This window comes from Pelobates fuscus, chromosome 2 (genome assembly GCF_036172605.1).
Source record: "Pelobates fuscus isolate aPelFus1 chromosome 2, aPelFus1.pri, whole genome shotgun sequence".
Classification (NCBI taxonomy): domain Eukaryota; kingdom Metazoa; phylum Chordata; class Amphibia; order Anura; family Pelobatidae; genus Pelobates; species Pelobates fuscus.
Window position 1 is genome coordinate 88,125,548 of NC_086318.1, and position 18,964 is coordinate 88,144,511.

The window sequence follows — 18,964 nt, forward strand, 5'->3', positions numbered from 1 at the left end:
CAATTATAAAAGCATACAATTATATCTTATATCTATACATTATGCTAGCAATATCTTAACAAATGTATGGCTTTTAATTTAACACTACAAATGTCTTGTCCTCCACCTGCTAATTACCGTAGTTCTTGCATAGACCTCTGTGGAGGGGATTGAGTGACATGGTAGAGTCGGAGAATCCTTTTTAAAGTGGTTCTCTTGCTCTTGGTTACAGTGAGTGTTTTATTGTACTATGTGCTATTTGTGCATTTCTCAAGCTTGTTTGGGGGGTATAGGAACAAGAACAACCAACATGTTGCTGCCATAAGGGAAAATTGCCCTACACAGTAAAGTGTCCCCAAGCAGGGCCAGTCGCTATAGAGAGGGGCAGGAGGAAGGTGGTGCTGAAAGCTGGGTCATACTGTAGTGTAACCTCCACAGACCTCTGTGAATGATGGTGCTGGACTGCGGGATAGAAGATAAGGGCAAGCACTACAACTTCTAAGTAAATGGTTATCATTTCTCTTTATGATTTATCTATTTACTACCCAAGGAGCAGTTAAGGTGAACCTGGCATGTCTTCTATTAATAGCTGTGACTGTGAAGTGAGCAAAAGTTCATTCAAGGAAGTATGGCAATTTTTTGCACAAGTTCTGCAATTACTCAGAATTCATGTTTTGTATAAAGCACTCTGTCTTAATTTTCACTTTAATTTGACTTTAATTTTAATGTAGACGGCTGCAGTTCGCCCTTATGCAGTGGCCGCCGTTCTCAGGAATATAACCTTTACTCAGGAGAGATATGACAGCTTCATTGATCTGCAAGAAAAGCTTCATCAGAACATCTGCAGGTACGGTCTGTCGTTTCTGCCATGTATTTTGGGTTTGTGGGATTGACTGTGAATTTATTAAATATTTATGTATTGTGTATTTGTGTGATTTTGAAATGTTATTCAAAGCGTCTCTCTCATATGCGGGGATCTTTGTTATTATCAAAATATAACATTCTCACAATTATTATTTGATGTCTTGTTTTTTTTTTTAACAATTTGTAAAGATACAATCTAGCAACAGCTATGGCAACCGATTTAAAACTTGACAGCAGTAGCTCCAATTTTTGTCATGTTTTTTTTAGACTTGAGGCTTCAGTGAAATTCCACAATGTCTGTGTGAGCATTCTATAAAGATTGTGTGTTTATGAAATGCTCAAAAAAACTTTGTGACCAGGCTACTTTAACCCCTTAAGGACCAAACTTCTGGAATAAAAGGGAATCATGACATGTCACACATGTCATGTGTCCTTAAGGGGTTAAACTACTTAAATTTTACTTTAGGTTTTGGATGTTTTAATCTAGTAAAGCTTAGTTTGCTTGTAATCTGATATCTATATAACATTCTAGCACAGACGAACAGCACTGGCCTGCCAGCAGCTGTTAGAATGCAATTCCCATAATTCTCTTTCAGTTGTTGGCTGACAGATCATTATGTTAAAGCAGCGTTGTACTTTGTCTCAGTATTTTTCCTCCGCCTGACCATACTAGAAACTGGGTGGAGCTACCACAGTATCGCCTAGAAGTGTCAATCCCCCACAGCCCTCACCAGTGACTGCTGTAGGGAATTGGCTCTGTCTGTGAATAAACTTACGGGATTCTCTATAGAACTCAATGCAGTACTCTCGAGGACCTGCCAAGATGGCGGAACCCACAAGGGGCTGGTTCAGGTTTCTTATACTTGCCTTTGCCTCACCTCATCTCTAGAGTTGAAATGTAATTTTTCCAGGTTACATCATTCTTGTTCCCAGTGTATATCTAGTAAATAGCATTTGTTTCTTATCTCTTTGTAGGCGGAGGGCATTGGTGGCCATTGGAACACATGATCTCGACACAATATCTGGACCCTTTATATACACCGCTAAACCACCTGCTGAGATCAGATTTAAGCCCTTGAATCAAACCAAGGAGTACACAGCACCTGAGCTGATGGAGCTCTACAGGGTGAGCACGTGTTAAGCACTAAATTATGTTCTTCAGAAAGCAAAGTGCAATTTATAGTTACAGGCTATATAATCCTAGATGCTATTCACATTTCTATTGACATTTCTAGAAATAGATTCAAGAAAATATGTTGATATGTTGCTTTTCAAACCTTTGATTTTACAGTTTTTAAAGGAACACTATAGTCACCTAAATTACTTTAGCTAAATAAAGCAGTTTTAGTGTATAGATCATTCCCCTGCAATTTCACTGCTCAATTCACTGTCATTTAGGAGTTAAATCACTTTGTTTCTGTTTATGCAGCCCTAGCCACACCTCCCCTGGCTATGATTGACAGAGCCTGCATGAAAAAACAACTGGTTTCACTTTCAAACAGATGTAATTTACCTTAAATAATTGTATCTCAATCTCTAAATTGAACTTTAATCACATACAGGAGGCTCTTGCATGGTCTAGCAAGCTATTAACATAGCAGGGGATAAGAAAATCTTAATTAAACAGAACTTGCAATAAAGAAAGCCTAAATAGGGCTCTCTTTACAGAAAGTGTTTATGGAAGGCTGTGCAAGTCACATGCAGGGAGGTGTGACTAGGGTTCATAAACAAAGGGATTCTAATTATAATTTTTTTATTTTATAGTTACAAGCTCTGTAATGCAGTAAAATAGTATGATATTAAGGTTTGAAATCAATAAATCCACGTGACACCGTCCCTTTTAACGACTGTCATTTTTAGTTTCCATGCCAATCTAGTTAGTCTAATTAAATATTATTATATTTTGTTGTCCTCAGACTGACAGCCATCTCAAGCACTTCCTGCACATCATTGAAGATAAACCTGTTTACCCTGTAATCTATGACAGTAATGGGGTTGTATTATCTATGCCACCAATAATTAATGGTAAGAGTGCTACTGTCCTTCCTTAAGTCATGAATAGAGCCTGAGACTTACATTTATCCTGAGAGTTTCCTTTACTAGTAATCCAATGGATGGATTTTTAAATGTCAGTAAGGCAGAGGAGTCCAATTGTTCGAACGGAGGGAGAGCTCCGTTTAATTTAATGTGAATGGCTGGGAGAGAAAGCTTTACATAGCTCACAGTGCTACCTGCAAGTGAAGGTGATCACATCCGTTGCTAGCGTGCAGTACATGCTTGTGACAGATGTAACTTTTGCATAGGACCAACATTACACCGTTTGGAACAAAGTTCCAGGCTGCCCAAGTCACGTGTGACGGTAGTGTAACTAGCCCCCTGCACAAAAGTGCAGATTACCCTGTATTTGCAGCGTTTCAAGCTAAAACCCTGCATAAACAGATTGGTTTCTCCATGACCACTTCTAAAAGCAGAAGAAAAGCCCCTTTATGATGATGTATGACCTTTTATCCCAGATTGTGTGATTATTAGTTAGCGACTCCATAGATGCATGGAGGTCATAGTGATAACTAGCCTAGGCACCCCATATGTTGTGCACTGTATGTCCCATTTTATGCTCAGCTGCTTCGAAGCTGGATAAACATCTTTGGAAGCATAGTTTGCAAACATGTGGCATGGCCAGTTAAAGGGAAACTATAGTGCCAGGAAAATAACGTTGTAGTTGTATGTATGTGGGGTTTACATGACGCTGGATGTCCTCTTGCATAGCAGGAGGACGTCCAGCGTCCGTAAGGCAATGACCCAGAAGTCCCTCCAGTGGCCGTCTTGTAGACTGCCACTAGAGGTGGAGTTAATCCTCAAAGGTATTTAATTAAAAACTGAAATAATTGCTTTTGCAGAGATAAGGGACCTGGACTAAACACACAGACCAGTTCAATGAGCTGAAGTGGTCTGGGTGCCTATAGTGTCTATTTAATAATTATTGTGCTAGACCAAGTCTTTGCTTCATGTGCTCTTCACTGTTGATCAGGCACTACCATTATGACTAGTGGGGTATCACGAAAATTTCCGAAATTTGCTTAGATCCTTTGGTTCATAATCTACTAGATATTAAGCAGTACTATTGAAAGGGTGTCCAGCAAAATACTAGACTTTGTTCTCTGTTAAAACTTCTGTCTAATGGCTTATTTCAATGTGTTTTTTAATTTAGGTAATCATTCGAAAATCAGTCTGAATACTCGCAACGTGTTCATAGAGTGTACTGCTACTGATTTAACGAAGGTACAGTGCAAGGCATCACAGAACTGATAACTTTTTACTCTTTCTAAAGTAGACTGCAAAGCCAGGTGGATTTGGCCTGTGTGCATCTATTTAAAACCTCAAATTATTTTATTTTGACAGGCTAAAATAACCCTGGATATCTTGGTTACCATGTTCAGTGAATATTGTGCAGAGCCCTTCACGTAAGTAAAACACACAGAAGTATAGTTTGTTTTGAAACTTTGTAACAATTTTTTATTATACTGCTTAAAATGAATACTACGGGTTTTTTTGTTTGTGTTTTATTTCTATGGTTAATGGGTGGCATAGTATCATATGTACAATTCTGTACACTTTTTTTTTTTTTAATTCTTTATTTTTGGTGTGCAGATGAGTACAGTATATTAACGGTCGCCACAACAGCGTATTTCAATACATCAATACAGATTGACAGTGGCATGAGGATTCGCACATTTTTATATATATTTTTGTTAACCAAGCTTAACTAAACAGGTTGATGATATGAGATGAACTAAAATATCATGAAGTACTAACGATTAATTGTCAATTCTGTTCTGCTGTGCTATCTTAGTCATTTTATATAGGCACGGATTGCATAATAGCAGTAGCTGGTTGAGAGTGTATATTGGAGTTATTACATCAGGCTTGTAATGTTTGTTTTTTGTTAGGGGACAAAACAGCTTGCTAGGCTTGTGATTATATACAGGTGTAGTTATAAACCAACGCACTACCTAATCAATGCACCCCAGGGCGCAGTATGGGCAGTGAGTCTCCCTGCAGTGTCATTAGTTGGCATATAGAGAATTATTAGAAACATAAAGCAAAGTATAAAGGAGACCAAAACTTAGTACTCAAGAGCATGATACTCAGGATTCTGTGTATGAGATTTAAGGGTCAGGTCAGCTAGCCTCTGTACACTTTTTTTAGTTAGATTACAGTTGTCAATTAAAGGAGAACATGATTACACAGTTGAAGAAAACAAGTCCCCTATAAATTGCGGTAATCATCTTTTATTTTTTTCATGTGATGCTTTCCTTTTAAATTTATATTTTAAGATTTAGCAAATTACTTCATAATGCAGTTCAGAACAGACAAAGCAAGGGCAAACATTGTGACTGAAGAAGAGAAAAAGAAACCTTGTTTATTTCTCCTGTTCTCCGTATGTTTGCTCTATGCAAATAGACAGAACTTATAACAATGATTGCCAGGGAGCTAAAATGGAGGCACCCACGTGCAGGTTAAAAAGTGTGGATTTTTACATTTTAAGTTTATTTTCCACACCTCACAAATTTGTGTTTGTAAAGTATATGGGATAAGTAAACATAATATTTAAAATCCTGTAAAGTGACAGAGCCGTTTAAAGCTAATTTATCACTGGTTATAATTTAGTGCAATATCCTGACTTCAGAGCAACATCACAAGTATTCTACTTTATTGTGTGGAGTATATTTCTTTCCAGCGTTCAATAACCTAATCCTTTCTCCAAAAATGGCAAACAGATCGCTTTATCAATCACAGTCTAATCATTTTAGCTCAGAGAGATGAAAGACTTTAAACTTGCTCTACAGTTGATGCATAAAACTAACTAAGGCCTCCATTTAATATTTTTGATTCAGTTTTTCTTTCAAACAATCACAAAGATCAAATAAATTCTCCATTGATTGAAAAGTTTATTCAAAAATAAAATTTAGGCCCAAGTTAATACACCAGGTAAGCCTGTTCAGTTTCTATGCTTGTCCTACAGGATTCATTTAAACACCGTTTATAGAAAGTTTAAAATAAACTGGTGCAAACTTTTAGTAAGCTGTTGCAAATAACATTTTATGTAGTATAAAAAGGGTGCATGTTACTTTTGGATTTAGGAGAGCTGTACTTTCCAGAATCTGCAGAAATTGACCCTGAAATTTACTTGGAACTTTTTAAGCCTCCGCTAACAATTAGAAATATTACAGAAACTTGAAATATTGCATTGTAATAAAAAAAAGACAATCCTTGACTTTCATTTAACTTTGGATGTAGGGAAACAAAAATAACATAACAATTATAACAGATTTGTGTTTCTGATGCCATTGTAGCTGCTCCTGCACGTCTGAATGCTCTCCATTAAACTGTTTTTTTTGTTGTTGTTTTTTTTGCCTTCAAAGCCTCTTTCCAGCTCCTCCGCATTCATCATTTTCCACAGTGCCGTATGGAAATGGAATGAAGGCAATACAGGACATGATTAGGGTGGCATAAAAAGAAGGAATTGCCAACACATTGGCAGTAGTCCTTTATTTTTTTCTTTTTTTTTTAATTTTAAAGACACATTCCACTAGAGCAATATAATAATAATAATAATATTGCCTAAATGAGATGAGTAAGGAAACCCAGCAGGGATTCCTTTCAGTCTGCAAGGCTTGAATCCACCACTGATTGTCAGCGAGTCCTCATGTTGGGATCTGCAGTAAAATGCACACCTTTTGTTAGCAGGATCTAGCACAGCAATTTTAAATTGTGCACTTATTGCTATATTATCTTTATTTTACGGTTTCCAGCGTGGAGGAGGCTGAAGTTATTTACCCAGATGGAAGGAGCACTTTTTACCCGGTGAGAATGGTTTATGATTTAAATTACACAGGGGCTAGCTAGTTTCTCATGTACAAATTCTATTTTGTCAATCTAGAACAGACTAGGCTTGTATTATCTGTCTCTTCAACCAAGTAATGACATATTGGCAATGAAATGTCTGCATAAATTCTGTAGGAAAAAAACGGCTTTATTGCATTAGGCAGAGCATTTAATCTATAAGGCATTGTATCTGTAGTGGATGCAACTGGGGAGTCTGTGTTTAAAAACGTACTAACTAGTAGAATGCATGTGTATTAGGCAGAAGGTACAGAACAGATAATGTGTTTATTGCCATAAGTGTTATCACTACTTGAGTATTGTAAGAGACAATCCTGTTTCGTTCTGTGTTTGTTTTCTGAATTGTGATCTATATCCACAATGTCTCAGGATCGGTAGCACTTTACTCACAATGTTATTGGAAATGCTACATATAATGCCACTAAAAAAGCAAGACATCCCATTCCATGCAGATTCTGTTAAACTGTGTTATTAGATTTCAACTAAATACATACACACACGCACATAGGGTGTGTGATAAGTTAATTAACATTCTAGTAGTATTTCCAGACTGATGTAATTTATCCTTTCCAGGAATATCTAAGGATTCCAGTTAATGATGTATTCTAGTCGATCTCTACTTTACTAGCCAAATCAAGTACATTTAAAAAAAAAAAAAAAATTATTTAAAATTATATATTTATTTTGTTGTGGCTATGGTTAAAAATGCGTATTTCCCTCTATTTACTAGCAAATCTAGGGTGCATTCTTTAGAATTAGTACATGCTAATATTATTTAGTGAAATATTTCTTCCGTATTGGTCAGCTTTGTAGTGTTTCATTGTATCCACTTTACAATTGGCCCTTTGTCTTTTGTCTTTACTTTTTCTTTCTGCAGGAGCTGGCGTATTGGAAAGAGACTGTGCAATCAGAGAAAATTAACAGTAAAGTTGGAATCTGGTAAGGCATCAGGATGTTGGTATATTCTCTTTGGGCAGTGAAACCACTGGGTGTATTCAATCAAAACAAAGTGGCAGCAAGTTAATAACTTATGGATGAAAAGTCAAATTAGAAACAAAAATCTCCAACTCCTCTGCTTAAATATTGCGTTAACTAATTCAGTATTTAGTGAATAAACCCAGATGAAAGAATTTTTTTTTTTGTATTTTTTTTCTTTTTTTAGCCAGGATTGCCTTTACTTTTAAAATTCATTATAGAACAGAGATTTTGAAGCTGCTCTTATGGAGTCAAATTCTCACAATACAGGGGGCAGAGCCGGAGTGGACGCCATCTCGCACCTCTCCGATCACGAAGCTGAATAAAAACCCGTTTTCAGAGGAATCAACCCCTCCACTGCCTTTCATTAGCACCTGCATACCCCGAGGTGCACATCAAGAGGCATCCAATGCCTTTTCTACACGCCGCCAAAGCGAAACGACAAAAGCGGAGGTCTGGGGCCTACAGACCACCCACAGGCCTAGAACGGTCTGCACTACTTGGCAGCCTAGAGCCCTTTGAGGACTCTGATACCGGAGGCTTTCCCGCCCGCTCCTCTACCTGATCGGACACCAAACATAGGGCAACGGACAAAGAAGCTGAACCAGGAGCCACCCTCGGGGACCAGAGACATCAGGTCCATGCCCCAACCGCAGCCACAGACCAAAATGGCTGCAGTGGGACTCGAGACCATGCCGGCCTGTACTGGTGTAATGCAGCCTGACACGGCCTATGAACCGGTACCTCACCCTTCGAGTGACTCGGAGGGATCGGCCCTGGTCACACTTTCGTAATCTGGTTTCAGAGATTAAGGGCCTTTTAGCAGCCGATGTGGCAGTTATAAAAGCAGATATACAATCTGTAACAGAGTAAAAGCATCGGAGGGCGACATCAGACTTCAAGATGCGCCTGTCATCCCTAAGGGACACTGTTTTAACCCTACAAGCTACTCAACAAGCCCTTTTACTCCACTACACAGCTCTTGATGACAGGTCACGGCGCATCCACTTGAAAATAAGGGATATACCTGACCCAATCACGCCAGAAGAGCTCTCGCTACATGCGGCGACTTGTGGCCTCAGTACTTCCACCAATCCAGGCAAAGAAGTTTTCACTAGATGGGATCTATCGACTTCCGATCTCAGACAGAGCTTCAGCGACGGTGACAAGACGTAATCGTCCGCTGTTCCACTTCACAGGATGAACAATCCTTGCTGAAGCACTACCGGGCAAGAAGCCTCTAACTGTTGAAGGCTCTACACTCTCCTTCTACCAAGATCTCACAAGGTCCACTTTGCATGGAGAAGATCCCTGAATCCTGTTACCAGCCAGCTTAGATCAGCAGGCGTGGAATATCATTGGAGATCACCCAGCTTCCTAGTGGTGTCACACGAAGGGACTGTACACAAAATATCTACACCTTCCGAAGCAACACATTTTCTATTAAACCTGGGCTTGACTTGTCTGAGGAACGACCATGCACAACGAACCAGCACACAAGCATGGGACCCAACGCGAGCTGTCACCTTCACTTTTGCGGTAATCCCGACCTCATTACCAGGGACTTAAATACACAAAGGATGCTGTTGCTAAGTTGTGGTTCAAAGTTTTATGTTTAGTTTAAATACTTACTTTATTCAGTCTTACTATCTACAATTTTGACTACTGTCTGGCCAGATACAATACATGTGTTTAGCCTAGTTCAGTTACTTAACTGGAGCCTAATCGCCCCTACCTCACCAACACCCCTCCTCCCTCCCTTCCCCCCTACCCCACTGCCACCTTGGTTAGGGCTACACTTAGAAGACAGCCAGACTGTACCTTTCTCACTTAGTCGCACTTTTGTGCTTATAAGGTATGTCGCTGATGTCCCTACACTATTGTATCATCATGTCAGTTTGGCTGTTTCACTCTTGACCCGTTCTTCTCCGTGGACATAAGTAATCTCTTGTCGCAAATTTTATATGAACCATGTCCTTTCTTTATTTCTGTACCCAACCATGCACTGATGCAACAAGAAAGAAAATTTCAATAAAAATTGTTTGACAAAAAATTCTCACAATACTTAGCTGATTGTTGGTATAAAAGATGGTGTATATTTTCTTTGTCCATAAAGCTGGAAAAGATTTCTCTGTAGTTGTTTTCAGTTTTTGTTTCTTATGCAAAATATAACCCAATATACTTATTATAAGTTCTTATAAATTTTCCATAAAGTCTTAAAAACGAGTTAGTCAGTTAGAACTTGAGGAATCAAATTAAGAATTGCTTTCAATATTCACACAGACATTGTTTGTTTACTTTTTATGTTACTCTCCCCCCGGAATCAGCGAGACACCAGCAAACCTGGCGAAGTTGCTCACCCGAATGTGCCTGAAATCAGAAGTGCTGGAAGACGGGAAGCAAATAGAGGTTGAAATCCCGCCAACGCGAGCAGATATCATCCATGCCTGCGACATTGTAGAGGATGCCGCTGTTGCCTACGGTTTCAATAACATTGAGATGGTCATCCCGAAAACTTACACCATAGCTAATCAGGTAACTGTCTCTTTGGACATTAGTTAACATGATACACTACTGCAAAAAAAACTGATTAAACCAAGGAAATAGTTGTAATTATTAAAAGCTTGAATCAAGCTTCTGAATGAAAATGTCCCTGATATTTAGTGCCTCTGTTTTTTTTTTCACATAAGTTCTGACCTGGGTTTTTGTGTAGCTCTGGGATAGACAACCTGTGGCCTTCCATCTGTTGCTGAGCCACAGTCTCTGAAATTTAGTATTTTTATTTTTTCCTTGGGTCCCAATAAAGAACAATCCACAACCAGACCTGCAACCCTAAACTGATCACCTGCTGCAAAAATGTTTTGAGAATAACCAGAGGGCTCCATCAATATCCATATTGCAGCTGTCAACGTTCATTGTTGAGCTGGAGGTTATACGGATTCCGTGCATACGAAATAAACTCCAGGAAGCAATCTGCAATGTTGGCTCCAGAGGGCCTCCTGCTTCTGATTATGCTAAAATAATAAAAATAAAAAAATGATGGCCGCTTCACTTCTCCACTTGCAGGGGGCCAGACTGTTATTGATTTGCTCTGTGTTTCTAAACTGTTTGGCAGTGGTTAGGATACATGTTATATTTTATTTTTCATGTTTGTGTTAGGGTTTTTTTTTTAATTGCTCTTAAAATTCCACATTTTATTTTTTGTTTCAGGAACACTCCAAGCACCATAACAGCCTAAGTGTCTTGAGTAGGCTGTAGAACAGAGATTCACGGTCTCTCTGCTTTTTAACCAAATTACAATAGGTTTTAGTTTTAGTTTGCTCATTGTAGCATTTGTTTAGCGCGTGCATACTGTACAAGTCACCACTAGCTATCATATTCTCACTTGTAGAGTAATTAATCACTCCCACTAATGGCCAGGATTGGCTGAGATGTTTCAGTTTCTTTCCGGTGTTGGGAAAGTTCACTTATATGGAAAGTCTTCACTAGGAAGTCCCCTTAATGGTTGTTTAATTGACAGCCACTAGAGGCATACTGAATGACAAATGTAAACATTGCCATTTCTTACAAACGGCAATGCTCACATTCTCAGACTGCAGGGACAGGGTAATGCACTAAAATTAAGGTGAAGTGTTTTTGTTGCTTAGAATACTTTAATGCTCTAAAATGGTGGTTATCTATAGGATAGTGATGGCCTATAGATTTGTGCATTATTTTATATATGCAATAAAACCATTTTCAAACAAATGTAGATTTAATTATTTAAATGTGGAAACAAATTAGCAAACAATGTCATAGATCTGATTAGTTCTCAGTGCTGCAAATCCAATTTTAAGATGGATTACATTGTTTATTTGACGTGCTTATGAACATGCTGAGATATTCTTGTTTGTGTTTTTAATGTTTTATATCTTGTCTGTCTCTTCAGTTACCTTTAAATAAATTGACAGAGTTACTACGTCAGGACTTGGCTGCAGCTGGATTCACTGAAGCCTTGACATTTGCTCTGGTAATTTTATATACTTGTTTTTTTTAATTCTGAAACTAGCTTTCAAGGGGCACTGTCAGTTCTCTGTTTTTTTGTTTTGTTTAGTTTTTTTTAGTAATCTATAGGCTTATCTCTATATTTAACAAATCTGTGTTTTTCGGATGTGTGAAAAGTAAAATTAAATATAGAAATTCTTACCTCTATATTTTGCAGTTGGGCTCCTCGATCTTGGCTCCCTGACAGTCATTGTTATAAGATCTGTCCTTTCCATCTGACAGTCGGCATAGGGAAAGCGTACAGAGAAGAGGAGAAATTAAACAAGCAAGGTTTCTATTTCTTCTCTTCATTTGCAATGTCTGCCCTGGCTGTGCCCTGTCTGAGATGGATTGTGATGCAATTTGCTGAATCTTTAATATAAATGTAAAAGAGAACTGAACATCTCATGAAAACAAAACGTTTAGCACAAATTATAGGTAATTGTGATGCTTTGTCATTGTTGTAAATTCCAGAGAAGGGACTGTTTCCCTTTCTAATGAATGTTCTGCCTAGGAGACACATTACATACTCTTGTATGTTAAACATAGAATATTAAAGTGAACATGCCATCCACAATGTGTGCAAGATCCAGTTCAAGTTAGTATTAAAACAAGTCTGTCCCCTCTACTAGCTAAATCACCAGCAGTTGTATTTACCCTTTTTTGAACTCAGCTGTACAGGGTAGGTTTTCTATAATCTGTATGGATGTACACATACACCCTCACATTTACACACTGCTACCTTACCCAAGATCATAGCCACGGCCCAATACACTAATACACCCCCGCATTTACACACTGCTACCTTACCCAAATTCATAGCCTCTACCCAACACACAAATACACCCCTGCATTTACACACTGCTACCTTACCCAAATTCATAGCCACTGCCCAATACACAAATACACCCCCACATTTACACACTGCTACCTTACCCAAATTCATAGCCACTACCCAACACACATATACACCCCTGCATTTACACACTGCTACCTTACCCAAATTCATATCCACTGCCCAATACACAAATACACCCCCGCATTTACACACTGCTACCTTACCCAAATTCATAGCCACTACCCAACACACAAATACACCCCTGCATTTACACACTGCTACCGTACCCAAATTCATAGCCACTGCCCAATACACAAATACACCCCCACATTTACACACTGTTACCTTACCCAAATTCATAGCCACTGCCCAATACACAAATACACCCCCACATTTACACACTGCTACCTTACCCAAATTCATAGCCACTGCCCAAGAGAAATGGGATTATTTAAAAGTTGCACTACTGAAGGCAACAGAAAATTGCATTAGGCTTGTCAGTAAAAGCAAAAAATTCAAGAAACCACTGTGGTACTCCGCAGATGTGGCCAAAATGGTAAAAAACAAAAAGTTAGCATTTAGTAATTATAAAAAAACCCAGAGTGAGGAAGTCAGAATGATCTATAAGATTAGGCAGAAAGAGGCTAAGCAAGTTATAAGAGCTTCCAAATCACACACAGAAGAGAAAATAGCACAGTCAGTAAAAAAGGGGGACAAACTTTTTTTTAGATACCGTATATACTCGAGTATAAGCCAACCCGAATATAAGGCCCCTAATTTTACCCCAAAAAACTGGTAAACCTTATTGACTCGAGTATAAGACTAGGGTGGGAAATGCAGCAGCTACTGGTAAATTTCTAAATAAAATTAGATCCTAAAAAAATATATTAATTGAATATTTATTTACAGTGTGTGTGTATGAGTGCAGTGTGTGTGTGTGTGTGTGTGTTGCAGAGCCTTGGTGGGGGGTGGGCAATTTTATTATTATTTTTTAATTATTTTAATTTTTTTTTATTTAATTATTATTTTTTATTTAATTATTATTTTATTTTTTTCCGTCCCCCCCTCCCTGCTTGATACATGGCAGGGAGGGGAGCTCTCACTCCCTGGTGGTCCAGTGGATGGGCTGTGTAGGAGGGGGACTGACAGAGCTGTTACTTACCTCTCCTGCATCTCCTGTCAGCTCCCTCCTCCTCCGCGCAGGTCCGTGCAGCTCCCAGTGTAAGTCCCGCGGCTGCACTATGACCCCGTGGCTCTCGTGCGACTTACACTGGGAGCTGACAGAGGTGCTGAACGGACCGGCGCGGAGGGAGCTGACAGGAGCTGAAGGAGAGGTAAGTAAGAGCTCCCTGCCAGATATTTATGGGATAATAGTAAACAGTTGAGAATTGCCCACTATTTCAATTCTCCGATCCCAAAGATCGTTATCATGTAAGTGAAATGTATTCCATATGAATAAAATCACAATTTGTTATAAAAATAGATACAATTTATTGTGACAAATTAAATAATAATAAGTAACATGCGCGATAATAATCAATGAATATTCAGGATAACTTGAGTATGCAATACAATGGCAATACACATTCCAATGGTTAACACAGTCAATTGTCAAGACAAGATTTATGATAGTACTACTTCAGAGAAAGAAATAGAAAGTTTCACACAGCTTGCAGCGTAAGGCCATAAAACTTTAGCTAACAGTTTGATTAACCCTTTCAATGCTGGTTAGGTCCTTCTAGGCATATATTATCCTATTTCATGTAATTTTAATTAACACAACATCTAAACCAGCTCATTAGTCATTTCCTGGAACCATCCAATAAGAGTAATCTACCATGTTCTATAGGCAGAATTTTAACTTGCCTAAACAGATATTTTATCTTATTTTAGAGCAAATCAATACACCTGGATAAATAACACGATATATTAGTGTGATTACATCACATGTTAGCATATCATTATTATTTTCCCACCTGCAGAATGGGATGCTATAACTATATATTCTTTAGTAACTAAGATTTCTTAATATCGAAATCTGATCGTGATTTATCCAGTCATATATCATGCTATTAGAAAATGTTAATTCGTTTAGATTAATTAAATGAAACCAGTATAATTACCAGTTGAGTAGACATTCTCATCAGATTAGGAAGGTAGTCTCAGGAACTGAATGGATGTGTGATTGGTGTGTAAGAAATTCTGTCCTGGAGTGGATATCTGTCATGGATTTCTCTGCATGGCCGAATCTGAAACCCAAACTCCAACTCACTTCAACTCCGACTCTTTGACTTCGCCCGCTTCCGACTGCTTTGCCCCCGACTGCTCACTCTCTTGCTTACCTCTCTCTTAACTTTTTAAAGGGAAAGATTCTCTGTTCGTCACTAGGTGATAGACCAATAGAAAACTGGAGGTGTGGTTACCTTCCAGATAGCAATTTAAGTATTTGGTCTATAGAGGGCAGTCTCGTCCCACTAAACATTCCTATCCAGGAAAGAGTTAACTTTTCCTGGTGGCTATTCTGACGTTATTTAGCTTATCTTTATGGTTAAGTTCAAAGAGTTCAAAGAGTTTGCCTCAGTCTTAGTGTCTGCAATTTCTGTCATAATTTCTAAAATGACAGCTTAAACTAAAACTGAACCCTAACTTACAATGGAATCTTGTAATATTTAGAAAGTAAAATTAAATTATTTAATCTTCTCTGTCACAAATGTCTGGGTTTAGAATTATTTCTATTCCATTAGCATCTAGACAGAGAATCCATCCCCCGTTCTCATTTCTTATCACTTGGTTTGTATATACAATGCATTCTTTCGCTCCGGCTAGGTTAGTCACAGAAAGGATAGAAATTTGTGTCTTTGTTAGCTTGAAATCCAAAATGGAGTCTGCTCTGTTCAGAGTGATTCTGACAATATACATTTTAATTTCTATCATTGCACAAAATGTCTGCCGATATAAATATCCTGACAACCTTAATAAAAAAAAAAGATTTGTGTAGAAATATTAATTTTTCAAAACCGTAAATGTACAGAAGATTGGTAAGTTATCGGCCTCAAAGTTCAGATTATCGGTATCTGCTCTAAAAAAAAAAAAAAAAAATCAATATCGGTCGATCCCTAGTGGAGACGCTGAACATAGATACTGCACACTGTGCAGCACTGATCCATGAAGCCACTCTAGTGGCCATCTGAATGACTGCTACTAGATGTGTTCCTAGGTAGTAATGTAAACACTGCATTTTCTATGAAAAGGACGTGTTTTCATTAAAATGCTTGCAGGGACAGGATTTAGACGCCAGAACAACTTTTTTATGCTGTAGTTGTTTTGGTGACTGTAGTGTCTCTTTAACCCCTTAAGGACCAAACTTCTGGAATAAAAGGGAATCATGACATGTCACACATGTCATGTGTCCTTAAGGGGTTAAGGGGTTAAATTTGTTTGTACAGGGTGTGTTGCCATCTCTTGCACACTTAATGATGGCCGACGCAAAGTTGCTGCCAAATATCCTGTAATTTTCCTGGTCCCGCTATTGGTGTGTCCAGGCTATTTCTTGATTTCTTATGAGCTTGTTAAAAGTAAGTATGTTCTATTTATTGGCACTTTGCGCTGCTAGGTCTTTTACAGCTGCATTACAAACTTTATTTTTTTGGGGGGTGGGCTGAGTTTTTGTTTCTGATTGTAGTTTCTATTCTTGTGGCTGTCTAGGTGTTGTGTCTGTTACAGTTCACAGCAGCGAGTCTACCGCAGGCATCTGTTCTGGTTTAGTATTGAAGTAGACTATATTTTCTTGCAGTGCTCAGTTGATGATATTGCTGATAAACTTGGAGTTCCTGTGTCATCCACAAATGCCGTGCATATCGCTAATCCTAAAACTGCTGAATTCCAGGTCAGTCACATTTTTTTTTATTTTACTTTACTTTATTGACCCTCGAAGAAAAAATGCTGAAAAAAGTTAATTTTGCCAAGGTATAAACTTTGCGTTTAACAGTTTGATTGAAGTGAAGTATCTCTTACATTCTGTGTTCTATATGTGTCACTAACAATCAGGTGGCCCGTACGACCCTGCTACCAGGCCTGTTAAAAACCATTGCAGCCAATCGAAAAATGCCTCTACCACTAAAGCTGTTTGAGATGTCTGATATTGTAGTGAAGGACTCCTCCCGAGGTAAGAACCCATTAATTAGACTTTTGGTATGTTTCTTCCTCCAAATTTAGTGTGTGGTTACAATATATTCACTGGCGCATAAGTTCACAAATATTCAGTTCATGTTGATCTGTTGCCTTTGTAAAAAATGTAATTCAATGGAAGCAGCCATCTTGTCTTAATTTGCATGATTGTTCCTCTCCCCTTGTTTACTGCAAGCCAACATATTTGTGGAGGTGAGTAGTTTTTTCCATTACCTGCAATAAAAAATAAAAATAAAATTCAGACAACCAAAACTGTATAGTGTACAAGTGAAGCACATGCACCATAGTTGCTGTGATAAAATTTTTTTTTTTTTGAGGAGCTCATCTCAGACTTTGTTGCTGGAATGGAGTGCAAGTTCATTTAAAAAGACATTATAGGCACCCAGACCATTTAATCTGTTTTAGATAAACTGCAATGTTTACATTACAGTACGAAGATTGTCTTTAGTGGCTGTACTAGACAGCCTATAGATGCGCTTCCTGCGTGTTTTTTATGGAACTTGTGGATATCCAGCATAAAGAATGCGTAGTAGTCCCTACGTCGGCTAGTGTCTGAGGAGGCAGAGAGTGACCCAGCGCCGTGAGACCTCAATGCTGGAATCGGGTAAGTAAATAAAGTGTTATTTAAAAGCGACTGCATGGAGAAAGGGACAGTAAACTCCTTGTATTATTATATATGCTTTGACTTTGCATTGTTACGAATGCTTGAAGTTGCTCAAGGTAACATTTTGACCAATCATAATATTGGCTCCAGAACACTTCCTCTATGTGAGATGTTTGTCCCATTACATTTAGTTTTAGAAGTGATCTTTTGGTTTGCTTATTTCAAAGATTCACTGGTCCACTTTGAGGAGAAAGTCATACCTATTTAGAAGCACTTGTTAGGGTGGTGAAGAGGTACACTTTAGGTCCTTAATTTTATATTTGAAAACTAGTTATTCTGCCACACTTTTTTTTTTTTTTTTTTTTTAAACTGGTAACCCATTGAGTTCTTGATTAAATAGGCTAATTATGTATTATTGTTTATGTAAATTTTTGTTGTCAAAACAACCAGTAGAATGGATAAACTCAACAATTCCAAATCTATACCATGGATTTGTGATATTACTGGAAACCAGTAGAGGGCAGTGTCTCCTATTCAAATAATTTGGATAGTGTTCTCTACATGGAGTTGCCGTTGACCAGTGCATATTTACGTATGTACTTCTCTGTCTTACGTTTTCACTCACATAAAACTTGTTCCTTGGTATCCAAAGATATTTACACTTGAGAAGTGCTTCTTCCATAATTGGCTCCTGCAAAGGCTTTTTTCAGATATGTGTAGCTCGGAAATTTTGACCAACTAGACCAGGTTCATCAAGCCTCCTTCACTGCTCCAACAGTGTTTGTTTAAAATGATCCTACCAAAAAGGTCTTATTCCTTTAATATGTACTAATATTTGTTCTAACTCTACGGTATGGGGTTCCTTACTCTATCTTGGGAGGCGTGCTAGACTTTGGTTCCTGGGCAGATATTTAGAAAGCAGCTGCTAAAGTTATATTACTTCTCAACAGCAAATATATAGAATATTAAAATATTGGTCAGATAGTACACAACTCTACATCAGTTTTTAGAATGGGAAAGACCCCTTTGGACTCCTGAGGGAGACTGTGGTCAGCAGAAGGCATACCTTTACAAGTGGGGGGACTCTTGTGGCCATCCTTTGGAGACCTTTCAAGCTGGATTCTTTTTTCTGCTTCAGGGCTTTTCCTCTTGTGCTCAAACTCTTTTTAATATGATAATTCTGGCTGCGGTCTGGCTTGTAGACAACTCCTCACTGAGAGGGGATCACTATAGTTGAAGAAACCCACCTGATGGACGAAATTAACGTCTACAGTTTACCATATGCTATTCCCCCTTCTATTAGAGATGAGACACTTGGTGAGATTATGTCTCTAATGCCTAGGGTCTTCCCTATATATTTAGGTGCGTTTAAATTATCGCACTGAATTTTCTCCCCCTTCCTTCTCAACCCCACTACCCCCTTTTTTTTGTATATCTTTTGTTGTTCTCTAAAGAGAACCTTTTTTGAGACTGGTATTTTTTTGCATGTTTTTGCATTGTACATGCAGTCTTTCCTGAATAAAAAGAAAAAGGAAATCCGAAGTATACTTGCAACACATAAAACATGCTTGCTATTCTTAATACGATTG

General features: G+C 38.2%; 1 protein-coding gene across 1 annotated transcript in view; it reads left to right on the plus strand.

Annotated features, from left to right (window-relative positions):
- Nucleotides 1–18,964, plus strand: part of FARSB (phenylalanyl-tRNA synthetase subunit beta) — a 58,414-nt gene that overhangs the window by 12,514 nt on the left and 26,936 nt on the right. Inside the window, exons 5-15 of the mRNA XM_063440987.1 lie at nt 711–826; nt 1,819–1,969; nt 2,760–2,868; nt 4,052–4,122; nt 4,243–4,304; nt 6,657–6,708; nt 7,625–7,686; nt 10,050–10,257; nt 11,651–11,731; nt 16,377–16,469; nt 16,631–16,748. Of these exons, the coding sequence (XP_063297057.1) occupies nt 711–826; nt 1,819–1,969; nt 2,760–2,868; nt 4,052–4,122; nt 4,243–4,304; nt 6,657–6,708; nt 7,625–7,686; nt 10,050–10,257; nt 11,651–11,731; nt 16,377–16,469; nt 16,631–16,748 (1,123 nt within the window). The remainder of the gene's footprint in view (nt 1–710; nt 827–1,818; nt 1,970–2,759; nt 2,869–4,051; nt 4,123–4,242; nt 4,305–6,656; nt 6,709–7,624; nt 7,687–10,049; nt 10,258–11,650; nt 11,732–16,376; nt 16,470–16,630; nt 16,749–18,964) is intronic.